This window comes from Apodemus sylvaticus (genome assembly GCF_947179515.1).
Source record: "Apodemus sylvaticus chromosome Y unlocalized genomic scaffold, mApoSyl1.1 SUPER_Y_unloc_2, whole genome shotgun sequence".
In the NCBI taxonomy this organism is placed as follows: Eukaryota; Metazoa; Chordata; class Mammalia; order Rodentia; family Muridae; genus Apodemus; species Apodemus sylvaticus.
In genome coordinates this window covers 1-22,510 of record NW_026262996.1, presented here as the reverse complement: position 1 = coordinate 22,510, position 22,510 = coordinate 1, and the positions used below count along the sequence as shown (strand labels likewise).

The 22,510-nt window shown below is 43.9% G+C and overlaps 1 protein-coding gene across 1 annotated transcript; it reads right to left on the bottom strand.

Moving 5' to 3' along the window:
* Window positions 1–1,763: 1,763 nt before the first annotated feature.
* Window positions 1,764–21,426, bottom strand: LOC127676087 (ubiquitin-like modifier-activating enzyme 1 Y; the record flags this gene model as incomplete). The annotated part of the gene is made up of 18 exons (XM_052172018.1): window positions 1,764–2,058; window positions 2,227–2,327; window positions 2,432–2,533; window positions 3,026–3,217; window positions 3,341–3,433; window positions 12,539–12,627; window positions 13,909–14,098; window positions 14,202–14,276; window positions 14,869–15,064; window positions 15,304–15,368; window positions 17,358–17,554; window positions 17,768–17,933; window positions 19,694–19,849; window positions 20,427–20,507; window positions 20,596–20,700; window positions 20,801–20,977; window positions 21,088–21,234; window positions 21,329–21,426. Coding segments are annotated over 18 exons (2,366 nt in total), but the record flags the coding sequence as incomplete, so codon positions are not given.
* Between the last annotated feature and the right edge of the window lie 1,084 nt (window positions 21,427–22,510).

The following is a 22,510-nucleotide window of genomic DNA, read 5'->3' as shown; positions in this document are numbered from 1 at the left end:
TACACACACACGCGCGCGCACACACACACACACACACACTCACACTCTCTTCTCAAAATTACACACTTATACACATGCATTCTCACAATTACATACTTTCACACACATCCATACTTACATATGCATATGAAGCAAAAGAACAAGTACCAGTGCAGAAAGAACTCACTCATTCTGGATGAAAAATGAGCTCCAATCTTTAATGCATAGAGAAAGAAAAATCGTCCACCCTTTTAATGCTAAATGAATTAAACCCACATTTGTAAGAGAAAAGCTCTGTTCCTTTCAATAAGACTAAGCCTGCCTTGTTCTAATGAAATGACCTGTTCTGTCCCATGGTAAGGAGAAGCCTGTCTGGCTCCTCTGCTTTCTGCTTTTTTCCTTTTCCCCTCTGCATTCTGCACACTGCTCTCCTAGGTTTTCTGTTTCTTTAGTGTTACCTATAGTTTCTAAGTTATTCCACTCTGCATTCTCCTTTTAATCTTACTCTCTCCTCCTGCTCTGAAGTCACAAATGCTCTTACTCTCAATGCCTTTTTTCTGAAAGCTGTGCCTATAGTTCTAAGTTCTTCTTGAGTTCAGTTCTGTCTAAAAACTTCTCCTCAGGTCTGTTCCTCTCACCTCAGTTCTCTTCTCTTTCTCTTCAACACCTAAACATCTTTCAGGATACATGATCACGATACAAAGTTCATCCCAAGTTCACAAACACACCCACACACACACAAATCAGATCATAAACTGAAAGAGAAGTTTACAATAGAGAATGTTTACACGCATATCCATTAGGAGGAATTATCTAGATAGTAACATATATCACTAACATCTTGTCTTCTCTTCAGGTTGGTAGAAAGTTTAAAACCACAACTAAGTTATGACCTTTGGTTAATTGTTTTACCAGGTTTGGAACGTGCTCTGAGTGAGTCTGGTTGCCATCTAAGAATAAATTAACTTGTGACACTTGAGAGACTGGCAGAGTTCTCATTGCAGTTTGACTATAGAAAAGGACCTGATTGCAGGCCCATTATAAAAGAGCTTAAGAATCACAGATATAATTTTAGGAATTCTTATAGGATCATCATTAAAACTTAAATCCTCTATTTGTCTACTCAGCATCACTACAAGACAGTACATCTTTGTGGATCTGCAGAGATCTGCTCCAAAGGGGTGTGCTATTACTTATTAATTATTATAGATGTATGATGATAACAGATAAAGCATGTAAATAGCAGGAATCTTTCCTAAAATGAATCCCTTTGAGCTTTGCGTAATAAGGGTGCACGTCTCACAGATTATATAATAATCCAAAGCAGGCCATTGCAGCATGATCATCTGTTAGCTATTAGCTTGTCCCATCATGGCTCCTGACCCAAGGGAAAAAAAGAAAAAGAAAAAGAAAAAGAAAAAAAAATCAGAAGACAAGACAAAGGTAAGACACAGGATCCCAATCCAGATCAGCCAGGACTACAGTCTCTGCTAGGACTGGTATGTAGCAAGAGAAAAGAAAGGATATGAACTTTAGGTAAGGGCTGACAGGCTCCGGCTGGCCTTGTTGCCACAGGCATCATTTCGCCCTAAGCAGAAGTCGCAAGAGGAATGAGAAGATCTCAAGTTTAATCTTCATTATTGTATCTGAATTACTGGATAATGTCCATGCTGCTTCGGTGCAGCTGGATTCTGTCACAGAGTTACCCTTTAGGATAAGGAGAGTTCACTTCTTCCTAGGGGCAGCAGCACACTCACCCTTGAAAGGAGAGGAAGACACACTACTCACAAGCTGAAAATTTATTATTATGAATTCCAGTACTTAACAATGTAAAAACAGCACTAAACAAAGGCCTTAGGAACAAGGAGGTTTAAACTCAGGTTTCATCATAACTAGAAAGGTCTTGATGTAGTCTGAGAGAACTGAAAGAATTGAGTAAGAGATCAGCGGATGATGTATCGTACATAAGGAACCTCGATGTCGTCTCCACTCTCATTGTTGCAGCACAGCTCAAACACAAGGGACTTCACATGATGGCCCAGTTTTCGCTTTGACACACGGCTCACGATCTCTGTCATCCTGAAATCAAGGAACAGGAGACTTAAGAAGGAAGCAAACAAACATAGAAGGAAAGGTGTTTTTTCATTATAAAAAAAGAATGGGGGACCATGAGTAGGATACTACTCATGGGTTGTTGAGAATCCCATTGAAAGGCTTCCACTCCCACCAGCCCAGAGGCTAACTCACGGCTGATCCAACCGTTCCTTGAGCTTGGTGGCTGGCATAAAGAAGGAATACAGCATGGACACACCCTGGGACAGCATGGTGATTTCCAGTTTGTGCTCTGTCTGCAGAGGTTAGATGAGATAGGACTGGTAACTGTGAGATGGATAGTGCTACTCAAATGGACAAGTCCCCACAAAGGGGGAGTTCACAGAGGAAGGAGCCTTACCTTAAAGTAGTCTAGAAACTGCTTGAGGGTCATCTCCTCACCACTAGGTTGCAGTCCCTGCACATCAAAACGATCCCACAATGTCCACTCTTGATCATAGTACTAGAGGACAAAGATAAGTGCTAAGACGGGGCTTAACATATGTGCTTAACTCATTAACCACAGCTCTATTATCAAAAACACACTTTGTGACATTACCTAACCATGATTAGGGAGCTTGACTCTTTGTAAGGAAAAGCACACACACCACTAAGACCCTGGTTTCTCCATCCCTCATTTAACATACCTCGTAGCTCTCCACGCAATGTTATGTAAGCACCCTTCCTGCTTTGTTTTCTGCTTTGTTGAGACAGAATCTTACACTCTAGCAATACCTGGCCCGGACTACAATTATGTTGTAGTCTATGTGGTTGACGAATGAACAGAGGTATTCAAAATATATCTCAGTGATGTAACACCATCTCATCTGCTGTGAAGCGCACCCCCCACCTCCCCCCATACATGCACACAAATACACGGTATGGATACACATACACGGTACTCAGCTTCTCTAAATGGTAACACCAACATTTCCTATGCTCATAGGTCCCATACCTGGTGACACGCTGGAGCCAGAGGTGTAGAGAGGCTAAAGAAAGGCAGAGCCAAGTTGATAAAACTGTTTTTGTAAGACTCCAGTTGTTGGTGGCCCTGAACCACCTTGTACAGCTCCAGACACACAAGGCCAACTACAGCTGATGTGGTGGTTGCAATGGCTGGGATGATCTTGCCTGCAATCAGTTTGCTCTGTAAGACAGACAGTGACTATCAGGGATTACTCTTTAGGAGGAAGCAGGGGTCTACAGAAGGCCCAAATGAAGGAAAGTCAGCCTGGACAAAGGTCAGTGGTACGTCACAGACTCGTATTACCTTATGCCGGTCTGCAGGGGAGATGTCATAGTTTTCAGCTCGTAGGTTGGATGCAGCCACAATGAAATCCATGTGAAAGTTGCTGTCATCATCCTTTTTTTTTTTTTTTTGAGTGGAGAATTAAAGAGAGTGAATGTCTACTCAGGATACCACTGTCTCCCCCAATTATGTACTGTTAACTCCAATGATCATGGATACTGTTGTACAGGTGTTTTTTAATTTTGTTGTTGTTGCTGTTTAAGTCAAATATAATTAAGGCAATTCTCTCTAACTCCTTCAAATCCTTCCTGACTACTGATCCCTGCTCTCTGTTTAAAAACCTTGCCTCTGGTCTTGCCTATATTTAAATATTAACACGTAAAATAGAACCTACTCAGTCTGTGAGTGCTACTTGCACTCCATGATTTCAGGGATGACATCTTGGTAATGAATAAACGTTTAGAAGACTCAACACCAGGGAAGAATATTTCTCTACCCTCAGACTTCCTTAGTTGCCTGTAGTTCTCTGTCTATGGGTGGGTTCCAATAATAACTACCCCCTCCCCCTCCACACTCCCCCTCCCCTCCATTAAGTGTCTCTACTGGGACTCTGCAAACTCACAGGCTGCTCAGTGGAGCAGGTCAGCTAACTGCAGACCTTCACCTCTCCTTCTGATCCTCCAAAGTTTAATCCCCTACTATCATCCCCAGCTCTGCAGCAGAATACCTGTAGCTGCCTCTCCACTCATCTGTACTGGACCCCACACATCTTTCCTTCCTAACCTTACCCCACACATCCCATGCTTTGTCCCAGATCTGAACTATAGGAGGCCCTCTCTGGGAAACTGCAGGCCATTCTGGTCCAGAAAACAGGTAGGGTAACTTTAACCAGATCTCCCCCTCCCCGTAAGCTCCTTCACATCAAATCTACTAGCCTCATCCCTAGCTCTGGGGCAGACTACCTGTGGTAGCTTTCCACCAAACTTCATCTCTAAAGATCCCACAGATGTCTTCCCCTCCTAACTGCTTTGTTCCATCCCCCAATTTCAGCAAGCCTTCCCTGGGAAACCAGAAGCACAGAAGCATTTTAGTAGGCCTTCTGCTGTGGTCTCTCCTAACTCTCTGCCCCCATAACCAAGGCAATGACTCATCCACTCCTAGTCAAACATCATGCTTTCCCTCCCTCTTGCAAAGCCCTGTCATAGCCCCAAGTCCATTCCAGTTCCTAAGTCTCAGGTCCCAATACTAAGAAACACATTTTACCTGGAATCCCCAGTCCCCACACCTATCAGGACCTCAGAAGATTTTCCTAGAGGCAACACACAGCCACCATACTCTACTCAGACAGGCCTCATATCTGAAGCACAAGTAAAAAGCCTTAAACTTAAAAACAGCTTTTCTAGATATGATAAAGGTCATCCTTAAAGAGGAAATTAGCAAATTTCCTAGAGTAATTCAAGACCTGAAAGTGAAAACAGATTAAACAACAACAACAACTCCTCCCCATCCCAAACTGTGGGAAACCAGAAATGAAAAGCATAGGAACTTAGACAGGAACTACAGAGGCAAGCTCCACCATCAGAAAACAGGAGATGGAAGAGAGTTTCTCAGGTGCTAAAGATGCCATGGAATAAATGAAGTCCTGCGTCAAAGAAAATCCGAGGCACCATGAAAGACCAAACCTAAGAATAGTGGTGGTAGAGGAAAAAGGAGAATCCCCAGTACAAAGGCTCAGGAAGTATTTTCAACAAAATCATAGAAGAAAAACTCTCTACCCTAAAGAAATAAATGCATATCAAATTACAAGAAGCATACAGAACACCACATATATTTGGACCAGAAAAGAAAGTCCTCTCGCTGTGTAATAATCAAAGCACCAAACATACACAAGGAAAGATAGGAGGGAAAAGGACCAAGTAACAAATAGAGACAGATGTATGAGAATTACACCTGACTTCAAAGGAGACCTTAAAAGCCTTAAAAGCTTGGAGAGATGATGTTCCAGAGACTCTAAGAGACCACAGATGCCAGTCCAGAATACCATACGCAGAAAAACTTCCACTGTACAGGGAAAAATTAAGACCATTTCATGATTAAAAAAACAAAACAAAACAAGCAATGAAAAAACAAACAAGCAAAAAACCAAATTTAAGCAGTATCTGTCAACAATCTCAGCTATAAAAAAGGTGCAAGAAAGAAAACTTTGCTGGAAGTGGTGGTGCACGACAGTAGGATTTGCTGAAGGAGGCCAGGCAGGAGGATCACGAGATCGAGGCCAGCCTGAGCTACTCATTTTCAAGCCGGGGAGGGGGAGGGGGGGACACAGACACACCTTTAATCCCAGCACTTGGGAGGCAGAGGCAGGTGGATTTCTGAGTTCGAGGCCAGCCTGGGCTACAGAGTGAGTTCCAGGACAGCCAGGGCTACACAGAGAAACCCTGTCTCGAAAAACAAAAAAACAAACAAACAAAACACTGAAAACTTCAACCTAAGGAGGTTACACCAAAGAAAATGCAGGGGCTAAATAATAATCCCAGACCAGGACATCAAAAGAAGGGAAGATACGGATGGACAGACGGACGACGGAAATGCACTCTGACATACTTACCTCACCACCACCAACAAAGTAACATGAATCAACAGTCACTGGCCATTGATATCTATCAAAATCAAGAGTCTCAAACCCTAAAATAAAAGACAGAACACTAACAGAATGTATGAGAAAACAGTATCTATCTTTTGGCTGCATGTAAGAAGTACAGTTCAACTCTGAAGCTAATAGAAAAGAAACTGGGGAAGACCCTTGAGGACATCGGTACAGGGAGAAAGTTTCTGAACAGAACACCAATAGCGTATGCTCTAAGAGCAAGAATTGACAAATGGGACCTCATAAGGTTACAGAGTTTCTGTAAGGCAAAGGACACCATCAAGAGGACAGATCGGCAACCAACAAATTGGGAAAAGATCTTCACCAATCCTACATCAGATAGAGGGCTAATATCCAATATATATAAAGAACTCAAGAAGTTAGACTCCAGAAAACCAAACAACCCTATTAAAAAATGGGGTACAGAGTTAAACAAAGAATTCTCACCTGAAGAACTTCGGATGGCGGAGAAGCATCTTAAAAAATGCTCCACTTCATTAGTCATTAGGGAAATGCAAATCAAAACAACCCTAAGATTTCATCTTACACCAGTCAGAATGGCTAAGATTAAAAATTCAGGAGAGAGCAGGTGTTGGAGAGGGTGCGGAGAAAGAGGAACACTCCTCCACTGCTGGTGGGGTTGCAAATTGGTACAACCACTCTGGAAAGCAGTCTGGCGGTTCCTCCGAAAACTGGGCACCTCACTTCCAGAAGATCCTGCTATACCACTCCTGGGCATATACCCAGAGGATTCCCCACCATGTAATAAGGATACATGCTCTACTATGTTCATAGCAGCCCTATTTATAATTGCCAGATGCTGGAAAGAACCCAGGTATCCCTCAACAGAAGAGTGGATACAAAAAATGTGGTATATCTACACAATGGAGTACTATTCAGCCATTAGAAACAATGAATTCATGAAATTCTTAGGCAAATGGATGGAGCTAGAGAACATCATACTAAGTGAGGTAACCCAGACTCAAAAGGTGAATCATGGTATGCACTCACTAATAAGTGGTTATTAACCTAGAAAACTGGAATACCCAAAACATAATCCACACATCAAATGAGATACAAGAAGAAAGCAGGAGTGGTCCCTGGTTCTGGAAAGACTCAGTGAAACAGTATTTGGCAAAACCAGAACGGGGAATTGGGAAGGGGTGGGAGGGAGGACAGGGGAAGAGAAGGGGGCTTACGGGACTTTCGGGGAGTGGGGGGGGGGGCTAGAAAAGGGGAAATCATTTGAAATGTAAATAAATTATATCAAATAAAAAAAAAAAAAAAAAAAAAAAAAAAGAAGTACAGTTCAACATCAAGGATAGACATCAATCACCTCAGGGTAAAAAGAGAAAGAAATATGGATCCAAGGAACAACAACCAAAAAATATGGATAGCGTGGCCATTTTAATATTTAACATAATAAGCTTCAAACTAAAACTAATAAAAAAAGACAGGAAAGGACAGTACATAGTCACCAAAAGAAAATCAAATGAGAAGACATTTCAAGTCTAAATTTCTATGTTTCCACACACAGGGCACTCAAGTTTGTAAATCACGCCCTGACCCTCCCATGCTGACAGTGGGAGTCTTCAAAATACCCCAGTCTCACCAATGGACAGATCATCCACACAAACACTGAACAGAGAAATGGTGGAGCCAGCTGAAGTTATAAACCAAACGGGCTTAACAGGCATTTACAGAACATGTCACCCAAACACAATGGAACACAACCTTCTTCTAAGCCCCTATGGAACTTTCTTAGTGAATTGACTATGTGCTCAGACACAAAGTCTTAACAGATACAATAACGTTGAAATAAAGCCCTGCATCCTTTCTGATCACCACGGAGATCAGCAGCACAAACAAGAGAAACCTTACAAACTCAAGAAAACTGAACAACTCCCTACTGAATAAAAGAATGGGTCAACACAGAAACTAGAAATAAAACACTTTCTAGAACAGAATGTAAATGAATATGCAGCAAACCAAAACTTAAAGGACACAACGAAGGCCATTCAAAGGGGAAAATTCATAGCACAAAGTGCTTACACGAAAGTTGTCATAAGCTCTAGAACAAAATGAAGAAATCACACCCAAGTGTAGAAGACACACAGAATTAAACTCAGGCTTGAAAAATCAACAAACCAGATATAAATGAGCAAACAATACAAAGAGTCAATGAAACAATGGTTGGTTTATTGACAAAATCAATTAAGACTGACAAACCCTTATACACCTTAACTACAAGGCAGAGAAGAACATCCACATAAATGAACAAACAAAAAATTCAAAAGCAAAAAGGGGGCCATGACAACAGACAGAGAAGAAACCCAGAGAATAGTAAGGACATACTTTAAAAACCTGTATTCTACACTGGGATGGAAAGTCTAAAATGAAATGGGTCATTTTCTCCCTAAGAAACACTGACCAAAGTTAAATCAAAATCAGATAAGCAATTTAAAAATACCTAAGACTTCTAGTGAAATAGAAGCAGTCTTTAAAAGGCTCCCAGTCAAACAAAGCCCAGAGCCAGATAATTTTAGCACTCAATTTTACCAGACTTTCAAAAGACTTAATGCCAATGCTTATAAAATTACGCTACAAAATGGAAACAGAACACTATTCCATGAGGACACAACTACCCTTAAAATCAAATCACATAAAGACCCCCCCCCCAAAAAAAAATTACAGAACAATTACCCTTATAAACACAGATGCAAGAATACTCAGTGAAGTACTTGCAAACCTAATCCAAGGACACTTCAAAAACTCTTCATCCACCATGATCTACTTGAGCTAGGGATATAGTCCCACTAGACTAGGCTAGTGCGGCGAATAAGTGTGGTACACAAATTGAAGAAAGAGTAATGGGAGAGGCAGCTAAAATTATGGCAATACAAGAGGTATAGTAAAGTAGAAAGTTCCTAAAAAGCCGTGTGTGTGTGTGTGTGTGTGTGTGTGTGTGTGTGTGTGTGTGTGTGTGAGTGCGTGTGCACATACATGTATACCCACATGTATACACACCATCCACCCATGTGTACACGCAGGCACGCACCCAATTGGCCATCTCTTGTAAACAAAGGCAGGCTCCATTGCTCGGATTGGGTTCCATCCAAATGAGTTACTGCTCTAAGAGGTCCCATGGGAATCCCCAAATAACCGAGGCTATTGCAAAGACTATTGGTGACTCTTCTTCACAAACTGACAGCAAGACCCCATAGCTGAAGACAGCACCTGCACAACTCACTGAACATGGAGATGCCTACACAGAACCTTCACCCCTACAGGCTTCCAGAGTTTTTGGTACAGGAAGTTGCTCTGCATGCTATCAAAAGAAAAACATAAACAGCAAGCCAGCCACAAATCTTTTATCTGCGACAGTGTTCTGCCTGCAACATGTACTAGGAAAACAGTGGTATAAAGCTTGTGGGAATAATCAACCAAGGATTGATCTGACTTAAGGCCCACAACACAGGATGGATCCATACCTGATACTGCTTGGGTGACCAAGAACCTGAGATATTCCAGGAATCTAGTGTAAAATCAAGTAATACCGGTCTAAGCAAAGAAAGAAAAAAGAAGCCACAATGACAAAAAATGACTCCTGATGACTGATACTCTTCTATATTCGTGGATCCGTGTCTTATTCCACCAACATCAGAGAAGCTTCCTCCTGCAGCAGACCCACAGACCCACAGACAGACAGGGACCCACAGACAGACATTTAGGCAAAGGGTGAAGAGGCCTTGAAAGCCCATCCCTAAATGGGATGCTGCCATGAAAGCCATCACTCTTGAGTTCAGGAAATCTTACGGAAACGAAGGCAGGGAGGGTGAGTTTAAGAGCTAGAGGGGATGGAGGACTTCAAGAGAACAAGTCCTTCTAAATCAACTGAGCAAAGGTCGTATGAACTCAGGAAGAGAAGCAGGATACACCTGTCAATTAAAAAACCGATGGCCAGTATAGGAAAGGGCAGAAGAGAAGGTGGGACGTCTGGGAGGCAGAAAGAATCTGGGATAGAGCCAGGCACAGGAAGATCTGTTCTGAGAAGATCATACGAGACAGACACATGGTAAAATTGAACACAGGTAACCAGCCCTGTGGCAGAATGTAGATCAAAGTAAATGGGTTATATTGAGTTATGATCTGGCCAAAGTATCTGAAAATATATTTTGCTGTCTGTCTGAGTCTTATTTAAGGGAGCATGGAGCTGGGTGGAGGAACCAGGACTAACTTCTACATTTAGGAGTAGTTGGCCAATACACACTAGAGTAGACAGTGTTTTGTGTCGGTGATGCTTTTACTTTAAGAGTTTGCCCAAGAAGCTCCTGATGATGACCAGCACTGACAGGTAACATGGCACCACAGGCTGCATGCACTACCAGCTTGGGCAATGTCATCAAGGCCAATCTAATGCTATTACCAAGACCTACCTGGAAAAGAGACGGTGCTGCTCACCCAATCTCCCTCTGGGAAAAAAAAAAATCTATCAACCCTCTCATGCAGCCCTAGAACAGGAGCCAGAGAACTGCATTCTCGTAATCCCAGCATGCAGGAGATAGAGACGGAATGACCCTAAGTTCAAATCACCCTAGGCAACATAAAACTGCTGTCTTACAAACATTTATAATCAACAGCAAATAGTCTCTGGGCAGAGGACTCAAGCTTCAATTAGGGCTTTTGTACAAGACAAAGCAAAACATAGCTTAGACCAGGTGACATTCCTTGTATGAGGTAGCTACCCCACCCCTACCCCCAAAGCTCTTAACACCCAGATTAATTAGACTACTCTGGTCCACAGTGGCAAAGTTAAAGCCAGTAGAAGGGCGGTAGGGGAGGGAAAAAAATCAAACTATCTGTTAATAGAGGTTGGGAGAGAGGACACTGCTTGATACAGCATGGTGATACAGCAAATCCCCAGCTACCTAGATAAAGGAGGAGGGCTGCTTTTGAGTCTGGAGGGAGCACAGGTCTATAGTGGTCAGTGTGGTGGGTGCAAAGGAGCCCTGCTGGAGTGGCAGGAAATTGAATGGAGGTGTGTAGCATTGAGTGGGGGATGGGGAACGGAGGGGGGGAAGGGGGGGGAGCCACTAGAGAGTCCCAGATGCCAGGGAAGCAAAGATTCCCAGGATCCAATGGGAGGACATTAGCCGAAATACCCAACAAAGGGGAGACAGAACCTGTAGAGATCATATCCAGTGGATAGGCTGAGGGATGGTACCACCAACCCATCTCAAAAATTTTAACCAAGAATGGTTCCTGTCTAAAGGAAATGTACAGAGTATAGCAGAGAGTGGGAAAGGCCATCCAGAGATTGTCCCACATAGGCAACCATCCCATCTGCAGACACCAAACCCAGACACTATTGCTGATGCCAAGAAAAACGCTTGCTGACAGGAGCCTAGTAGAGCTATTCCCTGAGAGGCTCTGGAAGCACTTGACCAAGCACTTGAACAGAAAGGGCAGAAGCTCGAAGCCAACCATCCGACTGAGCATAGGACCCCAATGGAAGAGTTAGGAGAAGGACTCAAGGAGCTGAAGGGGTTTGCAACCCCACAGGAACAAACAACATCATCAACTAATCTGAACACCCCCCTTCACCCCCCACCCCCCCTCCCGGAGCTACCAGGGACTAATCCACTGACCAAAGAGTTTACAAGAGAGGCTCCAGCTGCATATGTAGCAGAGGACAGAGGACCGCTTTATCTGGCATCACTGGGAGGGGAAGCCCTTGGTCCCGTGGAGGCTCGATACCCCAGATACGCCAGTGCAAGGGGGGATGCTAGGGTAGTGAGGTGGGAATGGATGAGTGGATGGGTGGGGGGATGGATTGTGGGGGTTTGTGGGAACCCAGGAAGGGGACAACAACAACAGCTAAAATGTAAATAAATAAAATAATCAATAAAAAAAATTTAAGAGTTTGTGATGTCTTGTTTTCTTGGTTTTGAGAAGTCCTGTTTTACTAGGGTTTTGTTTGTTTTTGAGAAAGAACTTAAAAGTTTGGTGGGTAGGGAGGGGAAGATGATGTAGAAGGACTAGGGGACTAGGGAAAGGAAGGAGAAGAATATGCTCAATGTATATTTAAGTTTAAAAACGTTTATGATAGAGAAAAAGTTACTACTGGTTTTGCCTTTCTTCAGGTCTTGTTTCTGTCATTTCTAAGAGATAAAACCCCCCGGCTCTTACATTTTTTCCACCTTCTCTTCCCTAGTCTTAGGAGCAGATTGTTGTGTTGTAGATGTGTCCATGGAACATACCGAATATTGACCTGTTGTGGTTTGTGGAAATCAAGCCAGGTACTGGGAACCTACATCCCAGGACCAGTGAACTAATGAATATGTTACTTAGGGAAGAAGCTGTTATCCCTACTTTACTACGCCAGCCTAATTCCCAACTACATTCTAATTATCAACTCTCATGCCCACAGATGTAGCTCTCACCCTTCATCAAAGAAACTTCTCTTTTTAAACAGAAGGAGACCACAGCAGGCCCACGATCTTGACAAAAGCTTCCTGCTAGGCATCTGTGCCCACCATCCTAACGATCCCAGCTACCCCAATACCAAATACCTTCTCAAAGTCAATGGGGTACATCTTGAATCCAAGCAGCTTGTCTGGAGTAGGAAGTGAAGTCTTGAGTTCCTCCAGGTGGCTGTCATCTGCAGAAAGCAAAGGACACCACAGTCTCTGGTGAACCCATTGTACTGCCCAAGGTGAAATAGGACTGGGAGGTGGTGTTTATGGAGAAGTATTTGAAAAGGAGAGGCATCCTGGAAGGTGTATGGGAACGGCGGGGTGGGATGGCGGGGGGGGGGGGGGGGGGTGTTGAGAACAGAAACCACTTCCCTGCCGAAAGTGCACAAGGACATAGGGGTGAAGAATACAAACACATGAAGACCTGAGTAACAAAGATGAACACCCCCACACAAGGAAGCAGCACATTCATACACAATGAAAGATGGAAGGAACTCACTTACCTATCAATAAGTTAACAGACAAATACAGAGGCCTACTAAGCTGGGAGAAAACTGCAGGGGGTATATTAATGTATAGCCGTTACACTAAATGAAATAGATGGGACACAGGAAGAAAAATCTGGTATGATTTTGCTGCTCTGTGGTTCCACTAATATGATAGAGCTAGTGGTCAAAATATTGAAACCAAAAAAGTAGACAAAGGTTTTCAGGGATGGTGAGATGGTAGAGGATGGGAGAAGTTGTTCAAGGGGCACAGGAGTTTGGTTTTCTAAGATGAAGATGATGGACTTGGGGAAAGTGATTCAGATAACTTCACAGGAAGATAGAAAATAGTTAACGTAAAGAAATGGCAAGCAACGGTACAGGGGAGAGACATATTGTTATGAACAGTGAACGAAGGAGGGAAAGTCTGAAAGGAAGATTGTTGGTCAAATACCACTCACGAGGAGACAACTACTCTGAAAGGGAAATTGAGGAACTGTATCAACTTGGGAGATTTGTACAAGAGAAGAGATTCTTCAGGGAGATCAGAAGAGAAAACAGAGCGTGACACAGGAGTGCAGAAATCGAGGTGTGCTTTAAGCAGATACAGAGAGAACAGGAACACAGAGGGGAAAATAGAAGCGACCTATTACCAAGGAGACAAAGTAGCAAAGGTATCAAGACACCCAGAGGGCAAGGAGCAGTCAGATAATTTTTGCATGAAAATAAATCAAGAAGAATCAAGAAGGAGAATTCTGTAATCACACAAGGAAGGGAACGAACCATTTCCAATAGCCTGTATTGCAGAGAAATGAGATACAGAACTTTTGTTTTTTCCACCACCCATCCACCCTAAGCACAGACTAGGTAAGACTCAGAAATACAGTGGAAATCATGGCTAGTGGCAAACACCAGAGGGAAGGCTGAGCGGGACAACACACAAACAGGTGATAGCTGAACGAATGGCTGAAGCATTCTCACCGACGGTGGCACTGGTACTCTGCAGCTCCTGCTCAGAAACATGGATCTTGATGCCAGACTTGGGAGAAAACTTGGGGACCGGCAGAGACTGCAGGACTTTGGCCACAGAGGCACAGTCCTGGGACCCTCCTAGTCCGTATGTCTGAGCAAACAGGTTGGCAGCAGCCATCACATAATCCAGATGCAGGGGCTGAATGAAAGGTATGGCAAAGAAAAGTCAGCTTAACAACCACAGGGTGAGAGTAGAGACCCACTCCCCACCCACCCACGTGGGAGATCCCCAGGACACTTACATTGTTTGTGTCAAAGGTGAGCGGATGTGGACAGCGTTTTGGTCCTGACCAAAAGAGTGCTCCAGAGCTCGTAAGCTAGGAGAATGCAAAGGTATGAAGAGGACCGAGGGAGAGGCACTCTGAGGCAATCCTCGGGCCAAGAAGCCTAGGTTCACCATTCTTGGGAAATTCACAATGAGCCAAACACACAGCGAGTTCAACTTACCAATTTATATGAGGTGCAGGCTAAACCAATGCAATACTTAGAAATGCAAATTAGTCCTTTCTAAATGCCCACAAGCCATTATCATACCGACTTCACAGATTACCAAGACTTACCAAGACATTAGGCATGACACGACTCAGTGTCAAACACAGCTGGGATTGGAGCCCACAGACAGCTGCATGCTAAACTCTAAAATTTCTCACTCACAACTGCAGCCCTCAAAGAGAACTCAAGACGTGACTCAGCCTTCACAAGTGCAGCTGGAAAGGAAACTAAGACCCTTGCCTGGCAGACAGAAGATGGAAAACACAAATGCTTGCACCAAGTACTGGCCTACACCTTGCCTTAGGCTGCCTGTGGCAGCAAGACTGCCTGGAAGAAGCCATGTCCAGACAGAGGACAGTAAGCGTCCAATTTCCTGGAAATGTGTCCAGCCAAATACATCCACTGAGTATATACTACCTGGTCTGGAGGGAAGTTGTGCAGCAACTGCTGGATGTTGTGAGAATACTGGGTGTGCCAGTGCTGGTAGGCCCACGTCACACAGTCGGCCCAAGTCTGTGGCCTCTGCAGGACCAGGCTGCACTGTATAGCCTCCAGTACTTCCAAAGGCTGGGTGCCTGCTAGCTGCAGTGTCCGCTCCATGAACTTGGGGTCCCTAGCCAATGCAAAGATCTGGATTACTTCACAGGCCTAGAAGTAAGGTTTCTGGAGAAGCCTTCTTTCTCCACGGAAAAAGTCAACCCTGACCGCTTCCCATCATCCTCCACCAGCATGAGGCTCAATTAACCAGTAATTATCCAAAGCATCCACTGAGGATGTGCCTGAAGAGAACAGACAAGGAAGGACACCTTGGTTGATTGGCTTCTGTTGGCTGTTGGTTTGCCTGTTACTTACGTGAGGTATTGGTTAACGTTTTCCGCTGACTGCTTGAAGAGACCTTCAAACTCATCCCGAGCCCACTACAGACAGAGCAAACAAATGCATGTCAGCAATGCCCAACAAAACAGGTTCCTGTACACATTAGTGAGACGACCAGTTAGTAAAGCTTGTTCTGGGTGAAGGCTGCATTCAATCTGTTCAATGAGGGTACCCGCGAGTTCCAGACCCAGTGGTCATACTTTGCAGCCAAGTATGTTATGTGTGAGAACCTAGAGTGTTCATAGCAACACAGGTGTGATGTGTTTGGATTATAAGAAAGAGAGACAGAAAAGAAGTCACACTTAAAAGAACATGATCCGTAAACAGTTACCTATAGTACTGAGCAGAACAGTACCCAGGTCTCGATAGGAACTCCTCTGTTGTTTTGGTTTTCCACCAAGGTTTCTGAGAACTAGGAGGTCACGGCTGAAATGGTCTGGGGCATGTATACAGACACTGGACATATAGATTCTAAATCCTAACTCTAACACATACTAACCTGCTTTTACGACCTAGTGCAGAGGAATACAACACCCCGTAGCCACCTGGTTTTTAAATCTCTGATGTAACTAGATTTTACACTCATCAAAGTCAGTGAATGAGCACATGCATACTGCAAGATTGAGTATGGTGCCAACTACAAAGAACTTTAGCAAAGTATACAAACAGCCCATATCTAGTTTAAGTGCTTTACAGAATCTCGATGGTAGGTATTACATTAATGCACATTGTGCAGATAAGGAATCTGAAGACCACACAGGGCTCCTACAAAGTTACTGAACACATTCTAAAACCTTTTGCACTTCTCTGCCTGCTGGGCAGACTCAGAGCCATTTTATAACCTCGAACAGGAAAATCAGGACAAGGAAATGTGGTTGGAACTCTCCAGTCCATTCCTTCCTGATCTCCAACTCCTTAGCATGGCCTCAATATACTGACACTATGAGCCTACGGGCAAACGGAAACCAAACAACCTCCCACCCCACCCCATGGGCCCCGCTGGACTGGACTGGAAGAGCACAAGCAGGACTGGGCTCTGGATTTAGTCTCCAGTGCAGCATTCATTTTGTCCAACCAGTGGGCACACAAGATTATGTACGTGACTACACAGGCAGAAGCCACACTGAAAAACCAGCTGTTTAAATCACTTCAGGTAAGAGTTTAACAAACCAAAAATGCACTCACTATTACAGGTAATTTAGAACATCAGCACAGACAACAATAGCCGATTTCTGTAGCAAAAAGCATCGGTTATAGATCATTCTCACTGTTCAGACACATGTCCAATTGATGTTCTCTTTAACTCTTTCCAAATTAGAAGGTTAAGGTTAATTACTGGACTTAAATATTTCTCATAATGTTCAGTTTGATTGTATTTTTTCCTTCTGCCAACCCCTCCCAGAACCTCCCTAAACTCCCTAGACACTTAACTCAGGGGCCATCTCTCAAGAAAACACAGTAAAAAGCAAAACCCGTAATAAATAAATAAATAAAAACCCACAAGCAAGACAAGAAATACCAAAACAGACGCACCACAAGAACAAAACTGAGGACCACCTGGCCACCTACTTATGGGCATGGGGCCTACCCTGGAATGTGGTTGATGGATGCCATAACAATCCATCGCAGACAATGTTTTTTTCCTCTTCTGAGCAGCTATCAATCCTTTCGGATAGAGCTGGAACTTTGTGCAGACTTCCCCTTCTTTGTGTTGGGATTTTGCTTGGTTTGAATTTGCACAGGATAACTCCAAAGAAACCATGTCTGATAGATACGCATGTGGGCTGATGCACATATGCTCACATATGACAGCACACACACACACACACACACACACACACACACACACACACAGGTAGAGTTCTTTTTTTAAAGAAAGGAACCAATGGCAGGCACCCTGGGTATTGGTATAAAGGGACGGGATGTGTTCTGGACAGAGAACACACAGGAAACTAGAATCTGTAGCATGAGACTGGCAAAGGCTTGATGACCTAACCCTTCCACCTCCCATTCCTCCCAAGGTTGATCACCTGCAGGGTGTGTTCAATGGCATTAGGGAAGTTCTTCAGTGTGCAGATGGGGATGGATTTCTCAGGTGGGTCCTGGCTTGAGCTGTAAGATTCTGTCAAGAAGGGAACAACCACCTGCACGTTGCCCTTGGTGCCCAGAGTGCCTGATTCCAGCAGAGGCTTACGATAGTAAACACAACGGCGGTCCACGTATAATCCTTCAGGGGGATGGGAAGAAATGGCAGACATGTAGCAGGTATGCTTAGATAAGACAGGAACACAAGTCAGCTTGGTCTACAGGGTGAGTTCCACGACAGCCAAGGCTACATAGAGAACCCCTGTCTCGAAAAACCGAGACAAGGCAGGAACATAAGAACCTCACACATACACACTACCCTGCTCTTGCCCTCCTCACTCAACTCCAAACTTACGAGCATCCACATTGTCTAGGGCATTGGCCACACCATCCAAGTTTTGGAAGAAGTCATCATCATAGACGTGTTCTGTCTCAGGGCCTACTCGATTCTGGTGGCTGAATACCCTGATGTGTGGATTTATGTCACGCACTGCTGCAGCAGCAGTCTCAGACTTTAATTTCTGGGTGGGAATATGAAAAACAGAGCTGTTTCCCATGCACTGATGCAACAACACTCCATAGAGATATCCCAAGATATCTTTGATCTCATAAAGGGCAAAACAAGGCTCAAAGTCGATCAGGCTCCAACTGTGTCAATACCATCTGGCTGGCCACAACAGGTATTATAAAGCGGATTAGAATACTCTCTTATGACAGCTACACTTCTATTATTCATGAAATTCCATTCTCTTTTGCTTTAAGGATTGTAAATGAAATTTGGCACCACAGAATATTTTGAGTACTAAAACAAGAAACGGGATGGCCCAACAGCTACTCTATTTTCAATTAATGACATCCAGACTAACCCAAATGAAGCCTCAGACAGACTGAGTCATGTTTCACTTCTCAAAAGCCTGCTCTGGTTCTACTTTCACTTGTGGTGTAAATGGATTGTGGCCTCCTCCACCTGAATTCTCCGTTCTTTAAATACCACACAACCGAATGCCATATCTTTCTTCAGGCTTCTACTACTTTCTCATGGTCAACTGTCTGCCCACATACTGGTACTGTTTCACCACTGATAGATCAGTTTTCCTAGGAGAAAGTCTTCATAAGCACTGAAAACAAGTACCCTCCTGCCATTTCCAATTGCTACTTCTCTGGTCTTCATTACTTCTCTTACACCTTTGAAATTCTAACATTAACCATATGCCACTTATTACAACAGTAGCCAAGCACGTTCAAGAAGAGTCTCCAAAAGAGCTTTTGGGTATATAGGTCATAAACACCACAACTTCCCATGTTAGGATTTTAAGCATAATATTTAAAAGCATTAGTCCACTTAGCACACTATGTCAAGAACAGATAAGCATAAGCATTTAGCATAAAAAACACTTCCAGTACAGAACATCCTTGAGGACTCATACCATACTCACATTTTTATAAGTATGTTTTAGGTTACATACTCTCTTACAACAGCTCTGTGTGAGTGTGTGTGTCTGCCCGCGCGCGCGTGTTTGTGTGTGTGTGTCTGTGTCTGTGTCTGTATATATATACATACATAATATTTACATACATAATATATGTATGAACTAGTGGGATACTAGTGTACTAGTATAGTACTAGTGCAATTATTTTTAAAATTGCATTTTATTTATTTGTTTGTTTGTTTGTTTTTGTCATCACTTCCTAGTTATCTGGAAAACACGTTCCCAGAACTGGCTTCCTAAAAGTATGAAAGATATTTGTCCTTTCCACTGATAGAGCAATGTGGGAGAGGAAAGACAAACAGTATTTTAATACCATCTAAGTTATTATTTAGTCTTGCAGACTCAGTGTTATAGGAGGAGGATACCAAATGCAATCAGGAAGCTTCTCACTTACTCCAATCTTCCCATTAGAGGGGCCTAGGAACATTTCTTTTGTTACCTTATTATGTTTTCTAAATCTAGAGTCTAGGATGCTTAGTGTAAGACAAAGCAAAGGAAAAACGAATTATCAGCGAGTCAATCAAGGTTAACACTGACCTATAGGGAATGCCCAGTTATGCCTCTTTTACCCATCTCACAATGTCACATCTGCAATGCACAAGCATTCAAGCTTAGGTGAGGAGGGAAAACCAAGCAAATGAAAAAATGTGACAGATAATAATGTCTATTGACCTCGCACCTGAATGCCTGAAAAACAGGAGGGAACTAAAGAAAAGGAAAGGAAAGCAGAAACATCTAAGCCATTTAGATTACAGTCAAATAGAAGAGAGAAGCCATGCCATCCTACTCACTGTGACGTCCCAGGGACGGAAGAGAAACTGTCTGTTCAGGTTTGACTTCTCAATGGTGTCCATGTCTGTAACTGTGATTTCTCCGTCCTCCCCACAGCCAAGGCCAATCATGGCAAAGTTCTTGAGCAGCTCACAGCCAATGGCACCTGCACCTACCTAGAAGTTGGTAAACCATATGATCAGAGTGAATAGTGATGGCATATGCTAACCCACCATTCCTTACACCCAAAAGAAAACACCAACAGAACATAAGACTGTGTAGGAACAAACATTCAATTCACATGTATGCACATTCCTATGGGTGGCTGAGAGGAGGGAAAGAAAAAGAGATACATGAAGCCTTTCCTCGACCAACCACAAAACAGGTGGTGTGATCAGGATACAAAAACCAAAAGACGCCCCCCAAAGAATCAAAGAGAGAGGGAGGGAGGGAAGGAGGGAGGAAGGGAGGGGGGAGATAAAGAGAGAGAGAAAAAAAGAGAGGGGGAGGGACAGAGGGAGGGAGGGAGGGAGGGAGGGAGGGAGGGAGGAGGGAGGCAGAGGAGGAACAGATGGAGGGAGTGGGGGAGAGAGGGACGGAGGGACAGATGGAGGGATGGAGGGAGGAGGAGGGAGGCAGAGAGATTGATGGAGGGATGGAGGGAATGAGGGAGGGACAGAGGGATGGATGGAGGCAGAGAGAGGGAGAGAGAGACCCTAGAAAGGGTCGACAGAGGCCATTAATGTCAATCACCAGGAAGTACTTCTGCTTGCCAAGCTTCTCTTGTAGGTCTGATCCAAATACAGCTACCTGCCCATCGTAACGGTTCTGGCGCTGGATTTATGTGAATGAGTACAGAGAGGTTAGAGAGACACTTTCCTCAAGATGTTCCCAAAGTTTCCTGATGCTCCCACAGACCTACCGGCAGGCACTTATCTTCCATGAAGGGCACTCTGTGCTCCGGGAGACATTCAAGGGCATCAAAGTACAGCCACTGCCTAATGGGCATAAACTTTCCAGAACAAGCCTGGGGAAAGAATGTTGTCAGTAGCCTAACTGGACTAAAAGGCAGCGATGGAATCAGAAGCACACAGCAGCAGTCCACACCCTTTCCCACCAGTGCTGACCTTCATGACCTCTTGGGCAGCCAAACCACCAATGAAGGCATTCATGGGTGCCAGATCCCCAGCTGCTACATAGGCCAACTTCCGGATGAGGTCTATGTCCAGGCTATCCTGCTGAACTGCTGGCAATGCTTGAGCATTCACAGCTTGTGCTAAGGTCACCATTTCTGTAGCATCCTCCTGGTCAGACAAAAGGAACCACAATAGAGCCTATCAGGTCCTACTGGAGGAAGAACAGGTATAGGATACAGACAAATCAGAGGTTCCTGACTGGCTTCCCACTCATTTACCTCATTATGGGGCCGAGGAGGCCTTCCATGCTGAGTACAGAACTGATGTAGGGCCTGGAAGCCAATGTGGAGCTGAGCAGGACGACAGCACTTAGCAAAATCTGTTACCACAAACTCTGGCTCGGCCAGCGAAGCGAGTAAGGGTTTCTGTGGATAATGGGCATAAATTGAGACCAGATATGAACAACCCAGGAATCTCAAAAGCAGGAGCCCTACTCACAGCCCCTCACCACCTACTCACAAAACTGATCTTCTGAGATACTTTCACTTGACTGACAATGCCTCCACGGATGTACTCAGAGAAGCTGGAGGTATCACAGATACTAAAGGTATAGGGACCTGAAAGATGAAAAAGATGGAGAAGACTGCCAATCCAATCTGTGTCCTTTGCTACCCTCCCAAGATCAAATACAAAATCCTCCCAGTCCATGCCTAAGGCACATCAGCTTTTTATAAATCGCAAGCTCTACTCAGATAGGGGCAAGCGGGTGGGCAAGCAAGTAAGCAAGCAAAACATACCCATGAAACCAAACCACACCACACCACATCCATCAAAGGCACTGGACTTCAGAAATCCCTGCACTTCAGAAATCAACTCAGGAGGATTCAGAGTTCAAAACTAGTCAAGGGTTACCCATACCAAACAGAACGGCCACAATCTCATTCATACAGCTTCAGACTCTGGGCACTAGGAAGGTGACACTACAACTGGCTTCTGTTTCAAGGCAGAAAAACAAAATGGGGGGGAGGGAACCGATGTCTCCTCTAACCAAGATCTGATTCAGTGGCTGAGTGTGACTGCTTCTTGCTCTCCAGAAAGCGGGAACTTAGTTAAGTACCCAGCACCTACACTGGGCAGCTCCCAAGTGTCTGCAGCTCTCAGACATATCCCAAAACATATACACGCATACAAAAATAAAATAAATGTAAAACAAGACAAAAAGAAATCTACTTGTCTCCATCTCCTAAGCATCACGTACAGACTCTGTAAAGATACAAGCCAGAGGACCTAACTTTTCTTACAGAGGTTCTGGGGAATCAAACTCAAGTACTTGTGAGAGCACAGCAAGAAGTTTACCAACTGACTTGTTATATTAATGTTCTCCACTTTACTAATATTTAGTGACTATCGAGAAAAATAAGTCTGGACATGTTCAAAAGAGAAGCAATTCTTTTTCGTGTGCTTGTTGATTTGGAGACAGGTATTCACATAGCCCAGGCTGGCCTCTTGCTCTGTAACTAAGGCTGAGCTTGAGTTTCTAATCCCCATCACCCACCTCCTGAGTGCCAGGATTACAGGAGCCATCATCCACAATGGCACCTTTCTTACAAACTGCTTATATTCACAGAGCCCAAGGGTGGAGGGCTACAAAGCATTAAAAAAAGAGTCTTTGGTCCCCTCTCATCACTGATCAGTTTCAGC